At 35.6% G+C, this 26,014-nt stretch overlaps 1 protein-coding gene across 4 annotated transcripts in view; it reads right to left on the bottom strand.

The window, feature by feature from the left end:
* The window catches only part of ATRNL1 (attractin like 1), a 428,637-nt gene that overhangs the window by 267,489 nt on the left and 135,134 nt on the right, over window positions 1-26,014 (bottom strand). For all 4 annotated transcript variants that reach the window (XM_063163139.1, XM_063163138.1, XM_063163141.1 and 1 more), the window contains exon 21: window positions 6,498-6,550. In XM_063163139.1, the coding sequence (XP_063019209.1) occupies window positions 6,498-6,550 (53 nt within the window). The remainder of the gene's footprint in view (window positions 1-6,497; window positions 6,551-26,014) is intronic.

Below are 26,014 nucleotides of genomic sequence, written 5' to 3' on the forward strand. Positions count from 1 at the left end.
ATTTTGACAACAGAAATAAGGGTGGATCATCCTTTTGATCTGAGACAATATTGAAGTGATATTTCTAAAAATTAATTGGAAGTTGTCATAAATTATCTACATTTAATAATTAAACAATCTTTCTAGCTACTACTCCTAGGAAAAAAAGAAATCAGGACTTACAAAGTCCTTAGTCCAAAGACCAGATATGAAAAAGTAATTAGACTTCTTAATTTTTAGCAAGTAAGACAAATTTTTAATAAAGGAGATAAAAGAAATAAGTGCTTGAGGTTATTTCTTTTCAGGCACCACATACAGTGCATAAAAATATGGTTTAAAAGTTTTAAACTAAAATACAAATTTACTATATAGAAATTGTATGGAGAATAGGTACAGACTAGCACTTTTCTTTACTTTTCCCTTTTTGAAATCCTGGTGTGTCAGCACTAGTGGGGCTAATACAGCTTCAGGACTGGACTAGAATCCTTATGAGGCTCTTCACCAGAAGCAAAATTTGCTTTTTTGTCCCCAGCTCCCTGCACAGACACCAGATATTATCTTGAGAGTTTTTACTGAATGTACATTTCATAGTTTCTCACCAATTTTGCACATGAAAGTATCATTCTTCATCTTTGTGAGCTGCTGACATACTGAGGGAATTGCTTATTGCTATCCTGTCTGTATTTACACCAAGGAAAGAAGCAATAGTCTTATAAGCTGTAATGATTTTATGGCTCAGAGTTTAGAATGGCAAAGCCATAAACCAATTATTCAGGTCAATCCCAAAAAAGTCATTGCAAAATGTTTAGTAGAGCACATACTCTTTTCTGGGGTTTATTTCAGTAGAAAAAGAGCAGCTAATAAAATCGAGCCATTAAGAATCAAACAAACAAACCAACAAAAAACTATGACTACTGTTTTCCTTCTTATAATAATGTTGGGGTTTTTTATATATAAGCTAAACTTTGCAGTGTGTTCTCTGATTTTCTATTTTCTCCCTATATGTCCAGGAGACTGAGTGGAAAACTGAGAGGTGCCAGTGGAATTTGTATACCTGACTTCTAAGGCTTCTGCAGATGGGCCCAGCACCTTCCTTCCCTGTATGTTTCATCCCAGAAAAACAGCTGAGAATGGTGGTCACTCTCTATGTGAAGCCATCCACAAAAGGCATTTCATAAAACACTAAGGTAGGAGAAAAAAGGAAGAGCTCCAGAACGAAACACCTAAAAAATGGTTAAAATAAAATTTGTACATTTTTTCTACCTTTTTATATATAGATATTAAGGCCTTATCTTTTTTAAAGGCTATAAACCCAACAAATATCTGGATCAGGGGCATATGATCAATAAACAGGTTTTAATTCCACAAAAAGCTGCAAGTCATTCAATCCCTCCCCAGTTTAATTCTCTTTGCAAATGACCCATCCCTCGTGACCTCTTAAGTTTTGGGTTCTCTAATCCTTCTCAAAGGTCAGGTTCTAATCCCTAAAAGCAGGCCTGCTCTGCAGCATGGGAAACTCTACAGTGTTACACTGGATCTACAACACACACACACTATTTATATTTATAATTATATTTATATTTATATTTATACGTAATGCAAAGGCAAGCTTCATTTTATTTTTCTTTGCATTCACAAATTATCACAGGCCCACAAAACTGTCTGTCCAGCCAAAAGACGAGCACTAGATTAATTAAAATTGTTTACTTATAGCAATTTTTTTACACTGTGACCACATTCTGGCTATACATTGCTAAGGAAATCTTCTGGAATCCCTGAAACTTTCCCACTCCAAAGTGTGTTGCCTTGTAATTCACTATTGCTGCCTGTTTTAAAACAGCAACCAGTCTGCAGGAGCAAATGGAAAAGCTCTTCACTGTCAGCGGTGGTACCCAGAAATAATCCAAAAATTATTCTAAACACTTTTTTAAAAGAATAAAAGGGAAAAAAAGCTAAGGTGTCTAAATCCATGCGCATTTCTTCAACTTCATTGTCTTAGCTAGGAATTTTCTTAGTGGACAAACAGGAAAATCTTGAGTGCTCAGCTCATGAAAATTCTAACTATATGCAGGCAAACAATGTGATTTACACTGGCAGGACTGATTTGTTGTAAGCTTTTATGCTTCTGCATGTAGCAGTATTAGAAACAGTTGTACTTCTTGTTTGATATGTTGCATTGGAACTCAAAATAATGTACATAAGCCACACATTTTGCAAAGTTTTTGACCTTAGAATTATGGCTATCTAAGAGAGGTTTATGGTGGAAAGTATCACATCCTCTCAAAACAAGTGATTGTTAGCATGCCTACAATTCAAACCTTGCATTGTAACACATCATGAATTGTAAATTTAAACTTTCATTTTCTCTGGAACACTGGATTAACCACTTCTCCATTTATGATTTACAGCTTTGTGTCTGTACACAACCCAAGTGAAGATCACAGAAGTGGCATTCGTCCCAGTGATTCCTCCCAATCTGTCTAAAACCATCTGGTTTTGCTCCGTGTTCCCTTGCACCCAGGAGCTCTGACTGACAGCAATGCATTCCTAATGCTGATGTGTGAAGAACTAACGCGGCCATTTGGATGCACACTTTGCTATCGAGGTGTCACCGCCATCCATCACGCTGGCCCAGACACCACCGAGCAAAAACAACTGCCAATACAAATGTACCACGACAAAATGTCGTATTTATGGTTTGTGTACATGCATAAGTCAGCTGCACAAGCATCTCTGGCCTCCACTCAGGATTCATCTCTATGGATTGAATCAGTTTCTGATCATTCACAGCAAGATTGGCTCCCAACACACAGGGCTAGGGATACAGAGCCTCCCTACGAGAAATAGAGAGACAACCAGAAGCAGACCTGTCCTCAGCTAACAAGGATGTTTACACGGCCAAACAAAACTGTAGTCTCTAAAATCACAAAGCTTTCTTTTGCAGTAATACTGTTTTTATTTTGTATAATAAATCTTTGATAAGGTCTCCTCTGATATTCCTAAGCTATGGCACATTGAACACTTTCAGCTCAAAAAATCCTTCCTCTCATGAAGTTCTAAGCTGCAAATTGTTGGATGTGAAGAGAGAATTACCACTGTATGTTTGTCCATTTGCTACAATCTTCCCATAGCATTTGTGTGCAGCCACTCCTGAGAACAGGGTGCTAGACTAGATAGATCATCATGCAGCTGCTCACACATTCTTATACATTCAGTACTTTTCTAATTTCTGTATCTCTGAGGCTTGCTCTCATTCTCTTGCTCTCCAAGAAGTTGTGCTTTTTCAATAGCACAATTCAGTCACAACTAAAATAATTTTTTAAAAGCCATGTACAATTATTTTCACACAATCTGGATAATATACTACTGCATACCCCATTACACATTTCTTATTCCATTCTATTAAGTTTTCATAATTTAAAGCAGAAAAACTACTCTTGTCTACTGCTGCTGTGTTTGGAATTGCCATTTGAGAATGAAATCTGATGTTTAAAGCACTGTTCCTCTGATCTCTCTAGTTTATCCTTTTGGCACAGTATCTGTATTAAGATAAAGTCCCTGCAATGTTTCAGCACGTTACCTCCTACATAAAATTCATTGTTTTCAGTAATGCCAGACCCATCCATAATCTTCCTGTGTTTCTATCTGTGCTCAGATCACTTCTTCAACCACAACACCATCCATGTACGGAATTAAAATTCTGTTTACTCTCCTACATCATTATGAGAGGAAACAAATAATGAAGAGAATAAAACAACCTGTGCTCTCCCAGTGGCAAACTGTTTTCATTTACCCTCTTAATCAGTCCATTGATGTCAATACCTGCACCAACACCAGCCTGTTTCCCCTTTCCTAGGCTTGAGGATGGCAATGACAGGCAAGAGGGGGCACAGAACTAGGCAAGGACTAGGTGAGATGGGCAGAGAGCTGGAGGAGATGAAACCAGCTGAGATTCTGCCGGGCAGAGAATATTCACAGCATCCTAAGCTGCAGAAAGTTCTCTAAGGCAACAAGCATTCATCAATCCACATCCTGCAGCTAAAGAGAAATCCAGGTCATCCAGTATCACAGGAAAGACACTTGGGATTAAATCCTGAAGTTTTGCTCAGAAGAGCATTCCAATTTAGGGCAATGTTTCCACAAGTGAAAAAAAGGGCAAAATTTAAATACTTAAAACTGGTCATTTTGAAGATGCTAAACTCAAGGCTAAACTCAAGCATGTGACTTAAAAGTTTTCCTGATGAAGATCCTAACCATACAGCAAATTATTATCTGCATTCACTGATTTTTATTCTAAGTAATAGAAACAGATGTGCCTAGAATTTTAATTTCTGACAATCTTATGCTGTTCATAAATACATACAATTTCTTTTTCCCTCCTCTTGAGCAATAATATTCATATGTTGTAAGAAATACACTTCAAGGAAAAGTAAAGTGGCATTTTAAGGATCTAAAGAGAAAGTTTCTTAATAAGGAGTGAACTAAAGCACAGAAAAAATACCATCCAAAATGCCTGTCTAGTACAAAACTGAAACATGGTATGGCCATATTTTAGAATATAGATAACAAATTAGAGAATTTCTTCACGATGTGTGTATATATGTATTTTTAATACATGATTTAGCAGGAAATGGACTGTGCTGGTAAGAAACTGTCATTGAAATCTTAGGCTAGTCAGTTATCCATAAATTAACTGATTTCTTCCCATTATGATGCACCATCCAGCAAATACAGAATTCCATTATTATTTATCAGTAAAGTCTCTCTATTACTACAATAAAATAACTCTGATAATTGTTTATATGGGATACTTTAAATGGCTGGAATATTAAAAGAAAATTTATTGTTTCAAAACAACAAGATTTTTAAAATATTTTGAAATCTGACAGAAGACAAATAACAGTAGTGAGTTAAAAGTGAAAGGGCATCTTGAATATAGTACAATTTGTCTCCAACATGATTTATAGACTCAGCCTGAAACATGATAGCAAAAAAATAAGGTTTTTTCATGGAGGTGCCTGAGGTCTACAAATCTCATTACTGTCATTTCTTTTCAATCTCTTAAATTTAATAACACTTATTTTTAAAAGACAAAACAAACGTTGACACACATATCAAAAATAGCCTATATATAATTGTATTTAAAGTATGAACTTCTCATGTACTCACTCTAAACCTAAAATAAAATATTTAATTTTTATATAGATACAAAAAATTACTCTTCTACATACTGATATTTCTGTTTTAAAGTAAGACACTTTCCTTATGCAAAAAATAACAAATGGAATTTAATTTACTGACCAAGAGTATCTTAAAGACACAGATTTCAAGAGTATTTTCAACTTGGTCTACAACATTTAAAATTTAAGTTCCAGCCTAAAGTATTACATTCAAACTTATGTTGTCTGAGAGAAAAAAAAAAAAAAAAAAAAAACCAACAAAAAAACCCACACCAATGTTCTTTAATAGCTGGCATGAGGAATAAATGTTTTAGGCCTAGAGATATGTCAACATCTGTAATATAGTATGTAATTTACTCTTTTGTTCTGTAAAACATACCTTGCAGATGCAAACCATTTAAGGTAAGAAAAACAGATTAGCAAAGAAAATAAACCTTCCTTTATTAGGTAAATGATGCCTTAAAGACACACTAAAATAAAGTTGTTGTGTATGTTGTAAAATAAAATGCTAAGAAACAAGGCCAAAAATCAGAAGAGAGGTTATAAGTATGTTCAGACATCTGTCTTTATGTACAAATTCAAGTTTGAGGCAGGGATGATGTTAGAAACAACAGACAAATGGATCCAATTGTCTGACACGGAGCAGGTACGTGCAAAAGTCACCAAAGTTAAAACAGTGTTCTCCAACATCCCATCTGTTTTTATGATGATTAAAATTACTATTGAACTTGATATTGGCATAGTAAAATTGGCACAGCTCACTAAGGGATTTCTGCACATGGGTAATAAGCATTCTCATCCCTTCAGGTCCTCCACTAAGACTATCAAAACTGCAATGCTTCAGAGTAAATTTGCCAGAGGCACCTTTTCTACGACATTAAGAACATGGAGACAACACACAGCCTCCTTTTATGGCACTGTGGGGAGCAGCTGTGTCTCATGTCCCTGGGAGGCACACTGGCTAAACCACTCAGAATGTCCCAGGGAATAATGCTGTTTACACTATTTGCATTTCTCCACCACAAAGTCTGTCTTTAAAGCATTGACACAATTACTATTCCTTTCATTCACATATGATGAGATACAGAAAATAACCAGTGGCTCAGTCAGTCCCTCTAAGCCAGATGTAAGGAATCAATTTCTAGTAGACTTTAATTTGTGTTCTTGCAGACAAAGTAAGAGAAGCCCAGTAGGGCATTTTATTTTTCAGTCAAAATATCAATGTGCTCAATTTTGGAAAATCTCCAGGAACTTATTTTGTTTTTCCAAGGAAATGAAATTATCATATAATATGTAATCAACATTTCAGTATGTAGCATTAAAAATACAAGTACTCACAGTAGCATGTTCCCCTAAGTGGATTTCCAAGATACCTATTCTCAGAGTCACAGCTGCAGGGGGAAAAAAAAGACAAAACCAAATATTCCCATTAAACACAGTACAAATTTAATAAAAACACAGCTAGAATATTTATTCAAGTAGCATGACTTTTAGTACTACCAACACAAAATCATGCAAAGAAGAAGTATTTAATATAGTTCTTAATGAGGGTGTGCTACTTTCTGGAGGCAGCTCTCTGTCATATAAGAAAGCCAGAGTGACCAAGAGTTGAATAAAGAGCTTCAGCCACCTGCCTGAAGTTGGTGCCTGCTGTAGGACTCAGGGCAGGAATTCTGGGCTCTCTGCACTCTGATGAGCAAAGGAGAGCCAGGCAGCCACCCCAAGCACTGGATCTCCTTATCCCTGTCCCCAGTCACAGCTGATTCCCTCCCTGGTTTTGATCTGGCACAGCAGCATCTCAGCTACTGAACTTCCATGAACTCCAGTAGCAATTGCTCCTCTTCACTGACCACCCAGGGCACCAGGTGAAATTCAAACTGAGTGTGATGTACTGATGCTGCTGACAAGATGTCCACATGAGAAGGGCTGGAGAAATAGCTTTCTTATTGAATAAGATAAGATATATAGCTATTTTCAGAGACATGAAATATCCTACAGAAATTCTGTTCAAATTCAGTTATATAACGTTACTCTAAAAATGCCAAATATCTTAATAGAAAATGATTAATCTGCTTTAGGTTTCCTTGGCTATTTCATGGAAGTTTCCAGCAAGGTTATAGTTTTCTCTTACATATACAGAAAGATTCAGAAAACAAAGAGAAAGCTAATCACTGCCTATTAAATTTCATACAAATATTTTCCCAGAAGTAATCTGAATCATTTAGTATCTTGGACTAACTTTTCATTACTTTATTCTAACAAACTTAATTTGGAAGGAGATATTTTTTCTGTTATTTTATTTGTGATTGGTATTAATAATACATTCTAACTTGGATGTCATCTCATTTAACAAGCTTCAGACTTTAAAATATTTTGATGTTTGTACTTCTGCTGCTTTCTTCAATAGTTTCTAAGTGGTGATGCCTAACATACTCATTTTTATTAGAGAAATAAGCAGAGAATCTCCTTGACCCTTTGTTACAATACCATAAAGAAAATAATCAGCAGTGGCAATAAAATCAAAAAGTAGAAAAAAGATGTTCTGGACTCTGCCCTTGTGCACTCCTGATCCCACATTAGGATGAGAACTCTTTGCAGGGTCAACTATATAGAAATTCAACACTTTTTTAATATAATAATTTTAGTGATTAATCTCCAAGAAAACAAACCCCCCTACACTTCAAGTCTAACTGCAAAACACAATTAGTGGTCTTGTTCACAAAGTCACTCTCACCCCACAGTCCTTTCCACAGAATTTTGAATTTAGTAGAGTGAATTTAGAATTTAGAAGAGAGTCTGATCCTGAAGTAACTCTTTTGCATGTACTTGGAAAGGAGAAAATCTCTCAAATAGTAACACTGGTCTGCCTGAAAGAGCTCTTTTCTAAACATCACAAACATTCTACAAAGAACAGCTTGAAACTGAAACAATAAAAAATATATTCATGTCTGAAAGGGCCTTTAGATTTGGAATTCTGAAAGAGAGCTACAGGAAAGGGACCATTTTTAAAGTAAGGGTTTAAAAGAATTCACTTTCCTTTATGTAAGATTGCCACATAAATGAGACAGTGTATCATGTAGAAAATAATAATAGCATTGTAAGAGGACTATTTTTCCTCTTGAATTGTTTCAAACTCAAAGTAGATTAAATGCAGCCAGTATTTAGAATATGCTGGGGTTTTATACCTGAAGGAAAAAAAAAATAAAAAATAACTCTGTACTTAGAGTCTGAGGATGAAGGCAAGAAACTTCCCCTGCTGCTCACGGCTAATGGCACTGACCTGTGTGTGACATCCAAGAGCAATATTCAGCTCCCAACAACAATAACTTTTCCATTGGGAGAAAATAAACAAATTCCTCTCTGAACTCTTGCCCAGTCAAAGCACTCACCTGTGGTGCTTTGACACTGAGAATAAAGGTTCAGGATTTTTTTTTTTTAATCTTGAAAATCTTAATGAAAAAAGACAGCTGTTTCCATACAGCTTCCCCTCTCCATTCAGCTGCCCTTTTAATCAGATGCAACCATCTCCTGTGGATCAATAAGTGCCAGAACCCAGGGATTTCCAGCATCACATATACCTTCCTTGTATTTTTATTTCTATTTATATCACAGAAAAAACCCAAACATGAATACATTAAATAAAAATATCTATAAACTCCATCTAACATAAGACAGGCTTCACAGCTTACAAGAATATACAAAGGAATGGTTAACACAAAAATTACTGGGTTTGAAATATGTTGCAACATACAAGTATTCATAAGTATCCATTCAAATCCAAATAATTACCAATTCCCTGACAATTACAGAAGTCACCTTCAAACATCTTGAAAACAAAAAAGCAATTCAATTTTACAGCCATTTCAGTTGTTTCAGCGTCACGTGTGATGGAATGATAAAATATGCACAATAAAAAAAGAACAGGGAATGACATCACAGCAAAGTATTTTGATGTATTATCATAGATATTATAGTCTCTGTGTTGGAAGCCTCATGGAAGTACTGAAGGAGGGAATGACTTTGGGCAGGAGAGAGCCCTGGTGGGTGCTATCCCAGAGAAGCTCCCAGCCTGACAGGAGCAGACACACAGCTCTGCCTGGGCACAGGATAAAAGGCACCATGGATGTGAGGGAGGAGGAACATCTCCATGGACAGCACCCGTACAGCTCAGAGGGAAAATCCAGGTTCATCCGGTGCTGCAGGCACACAAGAACCCCAGGAACTGAAGGGGCATGAGATTTACCTGTTATCTGTGTTCTTTTTATGCCCTCTCATGAAAACAGCTGGTTTATTACGCCATTTGTAGCCAGGTCTTTCATGCAGAACACTTCCATAATGTATATCAAGAATAACACGGGGGGGAGTTTTTACTAGTTAGGGAAGCCTGTTTTAATTTAAATGGAAGATACTGCTTAAACACTTGGTCTTCAGTGGAGGAAAAAAATGAAACTAATAGGATTAAGAATATATCTGAAATTATTCACACAAGCCTGTATGGTGGGTTTCGATTAAATTTAGTTTTGTCTTTTAATTCTCTCCTATTTTATTAGCATACATATTGCTCTGCATTAGTCACTGATTATGGTTCCAATTACAAAATTTCCTATTTGCTGAATTGTTTCCTTATGAGCTTTACTCATTGTAGTAATTTTTGTACCTTTTCCAAAAGCCAGCACACATTGGACCATATGTGAAGCATAATATATTCCTCATATCTGAGAAATGGAAGCTACACTCATTATTTTATGTGCCATAGGGCCATGATCATTTGCTTTAAGTGGTCATAATGAATGAGCAGTTCCACTCTGGCAGGACTCCAAAGACACAGCTCCCATTTACAAGGACAAATGGAGGAAGGCTCCTATTAGGTTATGCACAAGTTCTATGGTTTGTTCCAATACAGAAGTATTCAATTCATCAAGCTCAGTGACCTTTGGATGGCCTGCTATTAGCACTTATTTCCCAACTTCTCCCTCAATTATCCTTTCAAAACTGAACCACTTTCACTTTTTTTAATCTCCCTGGATTTTCTGGAAGTTCAAAATAGAAGTTATTGACAAATGCATTTAAAAAATAATTATTCTCATGTTTCTGACCAAGACAATGTCTCTCCTTCTCCTTAAATACAATAAATGTATGTAAATGAGTACATGTTTACAGTAAGACTGACAGATTTGGGGCGATTTTAATGAATGAAAGGCTTCTTTGTAAGACAGAGTTTACAAACAACCTTTTGTTGAAGCTTAGCAATCTCGATATTCCTGTGTTCTCCACCTTGCAGGCTTAACAAAGCAAAGGAACTGACAGGAGGGGAATATTTATATTTACATGCCTAATTTCATTGTCCTTACTGGTATGGCCCTTAAGGAAAGGCAAACCTTCAAGCTTCTCACCTGAGGAAAACTATCAATATAACACCAACCTAGATCAACAGCTTTCTAGACAAATGATTTGATCACGTGGGATCATTCCTATAACAGCTCATTTAACCTTTCATGGTGACGGTAGAAGCTTCTGCAGCTGAGCTTGTTACTGGTCCAGAGCAGTGAGTGACTGATACCTGAAATTCACACTTAGGTCTTGATTTAGGCCTGCCTGGCATCCAAGCCTTTGTCACAGAAACGCCCAAGAACAACCACATCTTCCGACCATCCACAACTGATATGGTCAGCAGCAAGGAAAGTGAGGAACCTCACAACCAGCACCTACAATACAGCAGCCAGTGTCATGTTTTGGGAGTTAAAGCGTGTTTAAAAGATTCAGAAACAGCATCATCCTTCCACTGAAGTGCTAAGATTTAGATGCAATAGTTGAGCTCAGATGACATATTTAATGAAAAAGAGGCATTGTAAGCAATGCTAATGACTGCTTTCTGATTTTCAGAGAATAAGTTCATTTGCTAATTATTATTGCATTTTTATCCTGCAACATAATCTTTATTTTGCTAAAGTGAAATATGTGAAATAGACAAACTTCATCATCCATAAATGTAAATTTATCCCTCTTACAGATAAAGGTCTGCTTCTTGACTGCATTGACATTGTGCTCTGTACTACATTGTCCCAAAGCTATCCATTAATACCGCAGTATATTCAGTATTACTGAGTATAGATAGACAGACCTCTCAGATCTTTGGTTCTAATGCAAAAATTGGACACTTTCATTTCTCACACTGCCAAGATTCTTCCAGTCATGAGTAACTTCAGATAAAAAGAATTATCAGCCTACCTCTTAAGATAATGATAACCTAAAAGGGTAAAAGGTACTGGGATTTATGTTTCCAGTTAGAACTTTTTAATAATGTGGGGAAATGATTTATTTCTTTTTTTCTTGTAAGTGCATATAACAATGTCTTGAGACAATGTTTCATCTGTAGATCAATTTGTCTCTTCCTCACATAATTCATGAAAAAGGCCTAGGCCAGCAGTACTTTTTATTTTTTTTAATCTGGGCTGATCTCACCAAAAGAAAAAAGTAAAACATTCTAATGTCATAAGAAAGTTTTCCATATCCAGATCCCTCATGCTATTCAAATCCTTCTTCCCTGCAAGATCAAGAATAATTAATAATAAAGAGTTCTTGTATACTCTTTGAAATAATAATATTTTAAATCACAAAATCCATTGCACTCCAGGACAAAATAAGTTTTCAATGAGGTGTCACTTATCATATAATTATATGATTAAGAGAAAATAAAGGTTAATATGTAAAATAAGAGTTTTCTAATAAAGTCTGGATTCTATTTAGTTCTTCTATACAAGAATGAAATTACCTACAGCCCTGATTTGGAATAGCTGGATAACTCCCTCTTAATCTTAATGAATAAGGCACAAATGGATTTTGTATGCAAATTATCTGATGCTGCTTACTCTGAACAAGAAAAATCTCATGTCCATGGCCTTACTCTTACATCCGGCACTCCTTTCTCTACAAATGGCCATGTTTTTTGGCAGTGATGCACAAACTTTGATATATGCAAAAAGGTGAACCTGGAAAAGCAGAGTTCCCTCTTATCAGTCACTGTTCTCTCAAAGTCAGGGAAGAGAAATACCCACATTTCTCCTCTCACATTTTGACCTACATCAGACACTTTATCCAGCCCTTAGAAAGTAAATGTTAGAATATCTCATAACTCAAAATAAGAGGCTCTGTTTACACTGAGAACCACAACTCTGAGAAATATTAGTATGAGTTTCTCAATTACTTCTTTGCTTTTAGAGGGAAGAATTAGATAAGAAGCAATGGTAAAATAACTGTGAAAACTTATTACTGCTTAAACTGAAATGCAGCTCCTCGTAAATGTTTACTTTTCAAAAACTAGTGAACAGTTCACAAAATTCACATATGTTTAATCCTTTCAGAAGATAAATATTGATGAAATGTTTATCAACAATAGAGTATTCATAGAATCACAGAATGGTTTGGAAGGGATCTTAAAGACCATATGAAATAAATACATGCAAGTCAGTGTGCACTGGAACACGTTGCCCAGAGAGGTTGTGGGGTTTCCCTCACTGCAGATATTCCAGAACCATCTGGACACAATCCTGTCCCCGTGCTCTGGGATGGCTCCATTCTGTGATTCTGTGATCAGCTGTTCACTGCCTCTTCTGGCACTTTCCAACGGTGTTTGTATATTGCTCTTGTTTAGAAACCGTTTCTCAAAAAGAGCAGGAGAGGCAGCACGTCACAACATTAAATATTTTAACAGGCCCTGACAGTCAGAGCAAATGTATCGTAAATGGCTTAATCAAGTAGACCACATGAAAAAGAAATAAATATACACACAGTAAATCCCAAGTGGTTTACTGCATTTTCATTAGTCATTACTGAATTGTAAAATTTTACTATTACTAAGTGTGTTTGTAGTAAGTATATTTAACTATTAAACAGTTCCTGGCTTGTTTTTAAAAAATGTGCATTATAACATTACTCTTTTATTACTGTTGAATTTAATCTATGGTCAGTCTCTGAGGAAAATTATTGCAAAGAACTACTCAGTTACAATCTCAGTGCAGAAAGTTCAGTACTGTGGTATTACAGAGTGCTATGGAGTTCTCAGCTGTTTGCATTTGATCTTTCTTGCATTCATTTCACTTTGTTTTCAAGATTCTGGGATGGGTTTTGTTTGTTTGTTTTTGTTGTGCTGAGGATTTTTAACAAAATCACTATTTATATAAGACTATAATTTCAAGGCAATTTAAGGAAAAGGCAATTTCAGAGATATGTATTTCAGGATGCCATACAGACACTATAATTTCCAGAAAATGGTACAAAGACAGGCAAGTTACTTTTTGTCTTTCTACTTCAAATTACATGTGGTAACTTTGGTCATTTTCTTGTCATTTAAGACAACAATCAAGCACAATATGGCAATTAATATTTCCAAAAATATGGGAAATACTGACTAAACAAGACAAAAATGACAATTCAGAAGCAAAGCATATCACACATTTTGGACTTGACATTGCAGCTCAGCAATGGCCAAGTGCTGCTTATACGTGGATGTTCAAGAATAGTAAATACAAAATGAAGAAAAAGGTATGAATAAATCAGAGTGCCATGGTTTTCTCTAGGCTGTCAGCTATACAGTATTAGGGAATTTTAGAAAATAGTCATATTATCTGAATTATTGTTCTACTTGCAACAACTTCTACAGTGGTAATGACAAGTTATAATATAAACCTGATGAACAAATATCACAGATGTTTATGTATAATACATACTGGAATTGGCGAGCTGTCATCCTTACCCTTAGGGAGCCAAAACTTTGGCCATTACATTTTCAAGCAACTTTCATTATTCCTAGATGACTTAGGTGTTTCTGATGAGATATTCAGAACTTTTACTTCCCATAGATGATCCCTATGGCATCAACAGAAATTCCCAGAGAATCACCAGAAAGCAAACATGGACGCATCACAGTTTCCAGACTTGTAGCTTCCTTCTTGACCTGCAGGTCTTTAACAACATATTTTTGTTCATCAGATCATTCCAATATCTATACATCTATCCAGTATGTTGTTCTGATAAGTTCTCCTTCTGCCTAAAAGAACTTTCTTTACCCCACCTCTGCACAGCAGTCTATCATATCCACGTGTTATTGCCTACCATCGTTCCATTTGGGCATATCTGGCCTTTTATAAAGTCCTTTTTAATATCTAGGATATCAATCCCATCTAACCTGCACCATCTTTTATTTGACTTTATTAAAAAAATATATCAATCCAAGAGATAGAAAACTATCTATTATGAATAGAACACAGAAAAATGTCTGGGTGGCTGGAGAAAGGATCAAGTCAGATACACACATCTGCTTTTCCCTGGCCTCTTGCCTATGAAGAGCCCAAATCCCCATTAGCTCATTATAGCACATAACCTCATGAATTTCCTGGAGCAGAGATGACACTGATACTTCTTTATGAAGTGCCAAAGTGTTGTAAATAAGTGTTTCTGTCAGTGGTGCAGCAACAATACAGAAACTGTCAACACTTCCAGTCTTGGCCAGCTCTCCTCGAAGTTATTGGACACTTAAGAAGAAAACTTAAAAGAAATGGCTATAAAAGGAAAAAAAGCTGACCAAAATGAGACTATAGCCTCATGGCAGAAGACTACGAAGTATTTCATAACAGGAGTTTTGCTCTGCCAGCCCTTATCTGTTCAGACTATGTTTATATGGGGTTTGATGGGCAGGCTGCACAGGACTGCCATGGAAAGCAGCGCTTGCTCCTGTGTGAGTACAGCACTGAACAGAGTCTTTAAGTAATCCCAAAGACTTCCCAAAGGGCAGTTCACAGAATGCAGCATTTTTCAAATGCACAAAGTCTTATCCTAAACAATGTCAGAAGGAGAAAAGAAAATAAATAGCTTTGCTACTATAAGAGCTCTGGTGAAACTACTCGCAGTGGATGAGAGAAATCCAGCATTCCAGCTGGGAGTGACTGGGAAATCAAACTCCAACACTCCCCTAAAAGATATTTTATCATTCCATCACATGTGCCTCAAAGACTCAATCTCTCTGCAAAGAGGCCATAAAACAGCAGCTTTAGTGGGACTTCTGATCAGTAATCGATCTCCTGCATTTTGTAAGCATCACACTTGATGCTTGAAGTAGTTATTGCTAGAATTGCCTCAGACATATGTATTACACTGGCTACAATCAGATTCTTCAGAGGAAAAAATGTTCTTTCTTTGCTTTATGGGCTATAACAAGGGTGACAAACCTATTAAATTAGTTTTGTAATTAACATGCTTTGAACTACATTTTAGCACCTTTCTCTATGTATTGAGGAGACCAACACATATGTTTTCAATTTTTAAAAGATTGCAGTGCAAAATATGTAGGTATTAAAAAAATATTTCTCTTACTGAACAATGATATGGAATATTAAAAACCAGGTAATCTGCCAGAACACAGTCCTAATCTGATCCCTATCTGATCACCTAAAATATGAAAAACTATATTCAAGGGGCTATGCAATAAAACCACTCTTACGGTTAAAAGAGTGTTGAGTTGAACATTTATTACTTTTTAACTCAATACACTAATAAAAATAACAGTTTTTGCTAGTCCCTTAGATGAACTTAGGATCAAAGACTGACTAGTTATTTGGCCAACCACCTTCCTATCACTCTGTGTGATGACAAAGAAAAAAGTGCTTAGAAAGAAAAGAAAACTGAATGCTTTACGGCATGCCCAGGAAAAACCCTGATTACAAAGTCATGAAATTTACTAAACCAGGACTTTTTTGACGTCAGAGAGAAATAAAGAGAATGCAGGAGGCATACAAAAATCCTGTTTAGCAATCCAAACATACAGTAGAGGTGGGATATTACTGATGCAGAGATTATGTGGAACAGTTATGGCATAATCCCTTCACAAGTCTCTATTTCACCAGCCTTGAGCATTTCTGTTTTCTATCCATCATTTTCTCACTGTCTGTGGGTTCGCTTCTTAACTCAAGCCTGCATAGGATAATAGGTTACAATTACATTAACTGCCTTTCATCTCAGTTTGAATGAAATTTGTTCTGCGTGCCAGCATGAAAATCTGTCCTCAGTCATTTTGCTTAAGTCAAGGAATAATAAACTCGCTCAGTCCAATACTTTAGCCAATGGTTTATAATACAAAATATTTTTTAAACTGATAGTATCAAAAATTAGTACTTAAGAGAAAAGATTCAGTTACAATATTTATTAGTTATGTGTATATATTTTGCATAATAGAGAGTGATTTCTAAAATATTTAAAATACAATCCTTTCCTGGGTTGTTTTCACATTCCTAAGGTCTTTTTTCTCACTTGTTTTCTGAATTGGTTTCTAAGTTGTGCTAAAATCTGCAACATTAACCATAACTTAGAAATGCAAAATCTTTTAATGTCAATTGAAAAAGAATTCTGGTGACTAAAATGATCCATCACGTCATAAAAACAAAGTATTTGTTGCATTTTCCATAAATAAGAGAAAGAAATCAACTGATAGTACAGTGGAGAGATGCACTCTGAGGTGAATCCCCTTTGGAGACTATCAGAGTGGAAGAAAAATTCCAACTAATTTACTCTCCATTCTAAGTTTCTTTTCTGAATCTTTGTTTTAAAGAAAATATAACTGGGATGACCCTCTGATTTCCAAGTTTTTCTTCAGGAGGGAGTTTAGGAAAGTGTTTTGAGCACCATATCAGTTTTGAAATCACAGACTATTTTATAAGCTATCCTCAATTCATTGATTCATAATATTCATATTATTAGTAAGAGTGAGCATACATTCAAAAGGCTAAATATTAAACTGACAAACATTTCATAAGAAAAAGAAAAGAACTATAGTGAAATGTCCTGTTTTAAAAACAACATGTGCACAATATGACTTACTGCCAAATGGAAGAAATTTTTGATAATCAGGTTTGGATTCTGGAATCAGAAAGCAGAATTTTCTGTAAGGAATACTCACAAATTTTAGCAATGACTTTTAAATTTGCAGAAAACCATGTTCATACAAAATGTTACCTGGCAGTTTTTATTACAGTGTGATAATAGAATGTATGACAATCTACTGTATTACGAACATTCAAAATATCAAATATGATACACTATTCAGAAACACAGAAAGTTGGATATATCTGGAAGTAAGATCAATAAAACCACCATGAAGGAAGAAGATGTATTAGAATAATCCTTGGGTTGTACTGTTGAATGTTTTTTTTCCATTTCTAGACCTGTATATAACTGGAATAGCTCAATTAGAACTTCTACCATATTTATACAAAATCTACATTAGTCACCATTTCTTTCATTCTTTCTTTTCTCTATGAAAGAAGTTCTGTTTGCTGAATGTTCATTGTAGTTTATGTTAAGGCCAGTACTTAAATGACACCTGTTGCAGAAAATTTCATTTGTCACAAACATAATTAAAACAAGACACAAGAGATTCTTAGGCTGAGGAAATTGTCAAAGGCTGAGGACACATAGGGAGTATGCACGGGTTCAAATACTTCAATTAAAAGAATCAACCTCCTCTGGCATAACAACTAAGTCTAAAACCAGCCTGTAATGATATCAGAACTTTAACTACACAGAAATATTCTAAGAATATTGAGCAGACAATGAAAAACAGGCCTATTCAACTATATAAAACTGAGCACAGACAAAGCTCAAACAAAAGCTGCTGAAGGGCAAATACCAAACCACTTATGAAGTCACATATTTAGGTATTTTCAAAAAATGTAAGAGCAAAAGCAAAAAAGTAATGGCACAGGAAATGTTTCATAAAGGCATAGGACAAAAAGATAAAATAATTAAGAAAAGAAAAACATCCTAAAGGTTTTTTTCTACCCTAAAAACAGGGTGGGAAATGCATTTAATTTTATTCACATCAGGGTGGTATAAATAAAACAGAAAATAAAACGGGAAAAAACCCCTACAGTGCAATGTACAATTCAACAAAAAATGCATTTTCTTAAAAAAAAAATCTTTCACAAATAATGGATTTACATTATTCCCACTTATGAATCTCAGAGTTATTTAACTTACACGTGGTTGGCACTGAACAGCAGTGGAGCTGTTCATCTGTTTAGATGTGTTACTACCTCTTTTATTCATAACTACAGAGGAGGCAATCCTTCTGTTCAACATGAAGCATTGATTTATACATTTTTCATTTTTTACAATCACCATTTGTCACATTCAACTTTACCTTTCCTCATTAAAAAAACCTCTTTATTTACCAAGTACAGAAAACACTTAAAACATGAAGGAAAATGAATGAATGAAAAGAAGCAAAGTATTAGGAGTGAAAAAAAACTTTGTGGACTTGTTTTGTGAAACTCCAGCTGCTATTCCATAGTGACATTTTACAATTAGCCTCCCAAGAGCAGGGGAAACAAAAGTAAACCATATGTTCCCAATTCTCACCAAACCAGGGAATATCCCCTCTTAAACCTAAGCAAAAAGGTGTTATCATGTATTAAAATATTTATCTGAATCAGGGCCCAAATCTGTGATTAAATCACAACTGCGTAAGAGAGGATAAAATGACCTAAAGGAGAACAAGATGAGATTTTGTAGCAGCTGTTAGAAAGTAATTGCTGCCCTTATCTCCTTACGGATCTTGTAAGAACTCATTTCCAGGACAAATATTTTATTTTAAGTCTTCTTTATGAAATCTGATTTATTAAATCTCTTTCAGCCTGACTGTTCCTTTACCCTTTAATTCTTATCACTTCTCTGTGAGCAAGCCAAAAGTCTTTTCTTGCAGGACAATGAGCCTTTTTGACACATTCTGTATGTTGGTTTGCCAATCCTACTGCTCTCACTTTGGCCTCCTGCTGTAATCCAGTATTCCTAAATTGATCTTTGCTCTGCGCAACACTGCAAATAAAAAGTTTTGTGGCAGATCAAATTTTCAAATGTGATTATAAGTTTTCTTTGATTCTGAATCAGACTCCTGACAGTATTTAAAACAGCTTTCCTAGCTAAGTTTTTACTCAGCCTTCTAGTACTTTGTTCTTTTCTTAAATTGCTGGAAAATTCCTTTTTTGTAATATAGAAATAATAGATAGGGATGGAGAACTAAATCTTTAAGTCAATCCTTCTGAAGTGATAATCTAAGCCACTCAGGCTCCACTGCTGAAGTTTAGCATATCATCAGGTTCTTGGATTGATTTATGGCCTTGTAATCAAGCTCCCCAGCCCCATTATCTAGTCAGCTGATAAATACCACTTATTTTTCAATACATCCACAAGAAAAAAAAAATATAGAAAGCTCAAAACATGCAAAGGTTGTGCAGTTTAATTTATATTTTATGCTTTCTAGTGGTGATTACTCAGTACAGAAGAAGAAAAGAATAAGGGAGTATTTCTAATATTAGGACATTATTATCTTTGAGCTGGTGAAGGCAGATAGAATTGCTCCTCTGTTATTTCTTCTTGCCTTATCAGTTATCTGTAAATACCTTGCATGTGATGGAGAATTTACTTTTTGTATCAAATGTTGTGAGTTTACCTTGTACGAGGTAAAATATTACATATATTTTTCAGTAATGTTTATTGTAACTTGCTGTCTTTTCAAGTCTACATTATTCCATGTCATTCACGTGATAATGCAGGCTATCAATGAAGGCAAAGTAAAAAGGATGTTTATGTAGGCACAGGTGCTTATATATGTTCTGCCTGCAGAATTCATTATCCCAGGCAGCCCACCTCCTGATTTTTAAACAGGAGTGAAAATAATATTCCTCTTAAACAGACAAAGCTGCAGCAAGGAAGAATATCAGTACAGGGAATCACAATAGATTTCAGTGACCAAATAAAGGATAGGACTTCAACCACACTTCTGAAGCAGCATGGTTTTCACAGCCTCCTATTCTTCATTACCTTAATTGTTAAAGAACAACTCAGATACCTACAGCTTTCCAAGCAACTCTAAAATGCTGTATGCAGTTCCCTTATCTACCCAACCATCCAAGAATGGAATTTTTATCTCATTTCAGTTACCCATCATAAATGCAGGAGTGGCACAGAAAGCCTCTGCAGCATCACTGTACTTGGGCCATGGGGAAGCAGAACATGGGCTCTCCTGCAGCAAGGGCACAGGCAGGGCTGGGATGGAAAGAAGGTTCAATAGATAAAAAAACCTGCTTGACTGCCAGATGTCTGCACATGCAGCTGCAGCAGAATGCAAGTTTGTTGGCAGGCTCCTCAGGATGAGGACTCCTTCAGCACAATTTAGCACTGTGTAATTGATGTGCACTGTCTATATAATTATCAGGGAAAAAAAAAGAGGACTAATGCATTTCTCACTCCCATGTCTTAATACCAAAACACATTTCTTAGTTCTCTCTGTGCATAGCTTTAATCTTTTGTGTGCATTCTTCTAATACTCTAGGCAACTACTGAAGCAATTTAAAACTAATAACTAGCAACAATGTCTTAACTTTGAAACAAAAATTGAAACCAGAAATAAAACTATTCCAGTCAAATTTTCATCTAAATGTAAAGGTATGCAGTTGGCTGAAAGAGGAAACAGAAAATGAAAATGGCAGTAGGAAGATGCATATTTCATCTATTAGAGACCATAAGAGGAAAAGAAATGCAATCTTTCCATCACCAGGAGATTTTTATCAAATACTTTCTGTAGTACCCACCTGACCTAGACTTTCCTTATTGCTCTATAAAAATTCTTTTCTTCCCTTTCTCAGTAAATAAAAATATATGAATATCACCAGATGAAGTTGATGGATATATCTATCAATGAGTTTTCATCACAGCGTAGCTTCATTTCTTTTAGTCATTTGTAAGGTTTTAAAATATAAACAGGGCATGGTATTTTGAGCAAGTTGAGCACTGAGCAATCCATATCAAGCAAGAGAAAGAGGCATTATTCCAATTTCAAACTTAGCTTTGTGTTGATAGCTCAGAGAGAGATCTGAGCTCTCACACTGGTATTTTCTTTTCCCATTGCTACCTCTACACTTGCACTCCCTTAATGACAAATTGATTAAACCAGATGTCTATTTCAACTTTAACAACTCTTGTACCAATTACTAATTACCATACTAATGGCCTATCAGGTGTGCATTATAAGCCCAGATCTGTGCTGCACAATGGGTATTTTATCTGAGAGTTAAGAACTGAGAATAATTAAGAGATTTTCAGCAGCTTTGAAAAATCATGAGAATTGTAGATCTACTGAGAAGAATTTGAGATTCAAAAAACCAGTATTTTTAAACTCACAATTTAAAAAGAATCAAATGTTTGGATTACTATATACATTGAATTTGTGCACTGAAAACAAGGAAACCATGAGTATTTTGGATGGATCTACCTTAGAAAACTGCTGTTCCTTCAAATAAAAACCACATCCTCCACGATGTATTGACTTGGATAGCACAAACCCTGACAGCAGACGCAGAGAGTCCCCTCAGCCTTTGTCTAGTCCTCATCAAAATTCCATCATCAATTGGCTGCAATAAGCAGCAACAGCAACACAACCATTTTAAAGCCATTCAACACTCACTGTACTATTGCAAGCCTTGTTTTCAACAGAAAACAACTCTACATTTCAGTTAACCATCAATAAAATCTATATCATCTTCAAATCATTCAACCTGTGGATCTTAATGCCTAACTTAATACAGATTCTATTGAAAAGCTATTTTCATTGTAATTTCTCCCTGCACACTTTCTCTGTCCAGGTAAAAAAGGAAAGCCTTGAGTGCAAGAGGATTTTTTTATATTAGTTCAACTCAGGAGAGAAATACAGTGTTGGTTAAATTCCAACTTACCTTCCATTCCATATATTTTGAATTTTCCACACAGTGAAATAGTAAGGGAAATAGTTATTTTGACAGGCAATATCCTAATGCTTTATTTTATTTGCATAGTGTCCTGATAATTCAAGAGAAAACTATTCTGAAGTAATTCCTATATATATATATATACTTCCTAATGGATTTAATTACAGTGATTTTACAACTTTCCAAAAAATCCATTTTAAAAAAGTTCAGACTACATTCAATCAAGTATCTCAGAAAATGATGGATATTAATAAAATTCAAACAAATTAAGTATAGATCAGGCCAAATAATCACTCATTTCTATCTAAAAGGCATTTTCCTTAAATTAAAACAGAAAAAATGTTTTAAGTCATTTAAAAGGCATAAGTGCTATTCATCATTTACTAAGAATTGATGCTTTGTGCCTCACTAATTGGTGTCATTTCAGTAAGTTACAACTTCATTTAAAAACCAAAAAAAAAAGCAAACCCAACAAAAATGGAAAAGGTGAGTTTTGGGGGACAGCCAATACTATTTAATAAGCTCACCATAGAATCTTTCCTGTCACAAATCTCAAAAAAGGTCAGAATTTACATGAACATGCACAATCTACTATTTTCAGAAACAGCTGGGGTTCCTTTGAAATCATCTCAATTTCACAGATCACTTTCAAATGAAAAGAAATTATCTGTCTCAAAACTCAATATATTTGTCGCCCACAACAATTTTTACTATTTTTTCTCACAAGTGGAGTTTCCATTACTGAGTACTTAAAGTCTAGCAGCACATAATGAAATACCAGTTTTGTGTATTGAAATCAATGTCTGTAACTAAATCATAATTCTCTTTACAATATAACTCCATTCTCTCTGAACTTCAGCCAGCCAAACCTCATTTGTTCAGATAATCAGTTAAGGAAAATGAACCAATTCTTCTTTCTCTCTAATAAAATACTGTAGAAAAATCTTACTATTTACTCAATACAGTGGTACCATGAATGACTCAGGGAAAGAACTTAATGAAGTTTTTTACTAGAATATATTTAAATGCTTGTACCAGAGAAGGTTAAACACCTATTTTACCCTTGGTGGAAACCACAGGAGAAAGGGGAAGCTCTACAAAGAAGCTCAAACAATTAATATATCTCCAGATGTAGCAATCCAATAGTCAATCAGTATTGATTGACTGATCTTACCCTAAATCGAAAACTAATAAAAAAGAACCTATTTGCTTATGAAACGACTGAAAACTGATGACTTTATACAGCAAAAACAATTTTTTTTTAATTAAAGGTTTTTTGAAGGACACAGTAATACTGCTGTAAGTCCTTTTCTTCGGTTATTTCCCTTCTTTCCACAGAACTGACAAACTGCCTCTGTCTGTGATGCTGCAATGATCAGCATGGATGGGGACATCTCAGAGCCCTTTGGTTTTCCTCCTCAGCTATTTTTCAGCACAAAGGACCAATAATGATACATAACATTTTGATAAGTCATTTTTAAATATGATCTGTGTCTTCTGTAGTAGCCAAGATCCCCTAAAAACACCAAAAAATTAAGAGAACATTGAGAACTCTGGGAACATTGATTTCTGAAATGTTTACATGTACTGAAACTGACCAGTGTTTATGTGTCATGAAGGCAAAAGTAATAAAATATGTCAAGTTCTCTGTTCTAGATACCCAGTCTATAATAAAACTGTAGTACCAACATTTGTTTTCTGGAAGATGATCACCTTGAAAAGGTTTTGTCCTCCATAAACTTTTGTAGGACTGTTTATTCTCAATTTTTTTTAATCTCCTTAAATATTTGCCTTCCACAAAGGAAATATCACTTTCCTCCCTTCTGCTCCATAGTTAATTGTCCAAAGCTCACTGCAGTAGCAGTAGCCAGCAATAATAATAGTGATGTAGAGGGTTGTTACTGTAACACAGCACATATTGAATTTAATCAGTTACAACAGAGCAGTATATAATAGAATTTTTTAAAAGAACTCCCTGAAATATCTGGTTTTGTCAGTCACAACTCAGCTGATGGATTTTTTTCTGATGACAGCAGGATGAGTAGCCAGAAAAGCCATTAGTTATTTTCTTTTCTTTCTCTAAAGTGATCTACTTATCTTAAACCAAAGAAGTAGGAAGGGTAAACCAAATTCATACTGTACTGGAAATCAGTGTTCTTTCTTCCCCCTACCTGCAGAGTAATTCCCAGATCCTATCCTACACGTAGCAATTTCTGATTGAGAGAAATTAATTATGGTGAGATTAATTATGGCTCCCATGAACAATGACAGTTTATAATCCAACTCCAGCAACATGAAAGAACAGAATAATTATATTAATAGTTAACAAAGGTGTTGACCAGGATAATCAAGCTGCATGTATTTATGTTTTGTGGAGACCCCAGCACTACACCTGGCAGAAAGGACAGACTGTAGTGTTGGGGGTATTTGGTTCATGCAGGTGAGGAAAGACAAATGCCTGGTGGAGCCACACGTTGAAAAGAAGATTGTCTTCACTGCCAGCAGCCTCCTGCAAGTGTTTTCTGGAATTTAAACACTCTATTGGCTGTCTTATAAGAAATTCTCCAGTCTCCTTTTTAATTTCCTCAAAGCAGCAAAGCCAGGAGATGCTGTAACTGCAAACACTTCTTCCACGGGTCTGGTGCTTTACAAGAGCTGCTCATACTGAGTTCTGGCTTATGTGACTGATGTTTCTCAGCATCCCTAACTCTTAACTGGGTTCCAGTCCTGGCCACAGAGCAGCATTCCCAGATGCCTCCATTGCACATCCTGAGTGATGCAATGCAGCACAGCCCCATCACTTTCAACTGCTTGAACTGGGGTTAAAAAAGACAACCTCAAATTGTAAGTCATTGCAAACTATTCTGACCCTGTCTGAGACTAAGAAAAAGCACTGGCTATGCAGATATGTGCAATTCTGCTTTAAAGCTAGCCCTAGGCAAGATGTAAAGCCAGCCCAATTCACAACGCCCTCTGACCTCCTCCTTTCCAAAAACAAGCACAGAAACTAAAGCTACAAATTTGCTCGGTAAGAAAAAATCAGACTCAATAAAAGCAATTTTATGGCAGCCATATCCTCCCTTTCTCTCTTGTTCCTACTAATTCTTCCATGGGGCACAGTCTATGCTTGTTTCTCTTCTTCCTGCATGAGTATACATCAGCATCACTCCCACTTCTTATTTCATCTCAGTCTGAACTCAGTACTTAACTAATTAAAGGCAGAATAAGTATTTTCATCTTATATTTAGCTTTAAATCTTTATGAGTCTATTTCAGACATAAAGAAAATGCAAACTTCTCTGTTCTTTTCAGCTGTGCTATTCTATTTCAATAAAAATAGCAGTGGAAGCATTGCCTTAACTGTACATCTCTAGACAATTGACAGTTTGCACCAAAAACCCCTAGCATTTTATTTAAATATGTTTGCCTTACAACAAATGCATCCTGAGCACTGGAATTCAAAACAGATCTCACTGGCATGGGATCTGTGAAAGGCCTGGGCTGCCTGCCCTGTTCCACTGCTTCACTGCTATAACCTGGACTGAGCAAACCAGATTATTCACATGCCAGTCCCTCAATGACATGATCATGGCATTGGAGGAACAATTGTTCAGAAAAAGAGATTCACTTCTTCTGAAAGAAAATCCAGCACCATATGTTTTTCAAATAGGAAACCAAAAGATATTAATTAAATCTCTATCCATCATGCATACAAACATAAACCAAGTGGGCACAAGAGACAAGGACACTGCTTGCACTCCTTCTTTAGCCAGGAGGGTTTGAACAATTGTAAATAAATAACTGTTTTGCTCTACACTTAGCATTTTTGGAGGTAGCCTGAAAAGGAAGTAATGATTATGAAATATCTTAGAAAACAGCTAAAGCCCAGTGGTAAGAGGATTCTCCTCTGTTAAACTTGCCAAACCAAAAGACATTTTTATATGTTATGGAAGATCCTAACTTAGAAACCAAAACAAAATTACTTCATTCTCATGAAAGAGAAACTCTCATGCTGAAACTGCTCTCCATTTTCCAGACAATTACTACTAAACTCAGAAAGATAAAA

This window comes from Melospiza melodia, chromosome 9, assembly GCF_035770615.1.
Source record: "Melospiza melodia melodia isolate bMelMel2 chromosome 9, bMelMel2.pri, whole genome shotgun sequence".
In the NCBI taxonomy this organism is placed as follows: domain Eukaryota; kingdom Metazoa; phylum Chordata; class Aves; order Passeriformes; family Passerellidae; genus Melospiza; species Melospiza melodia.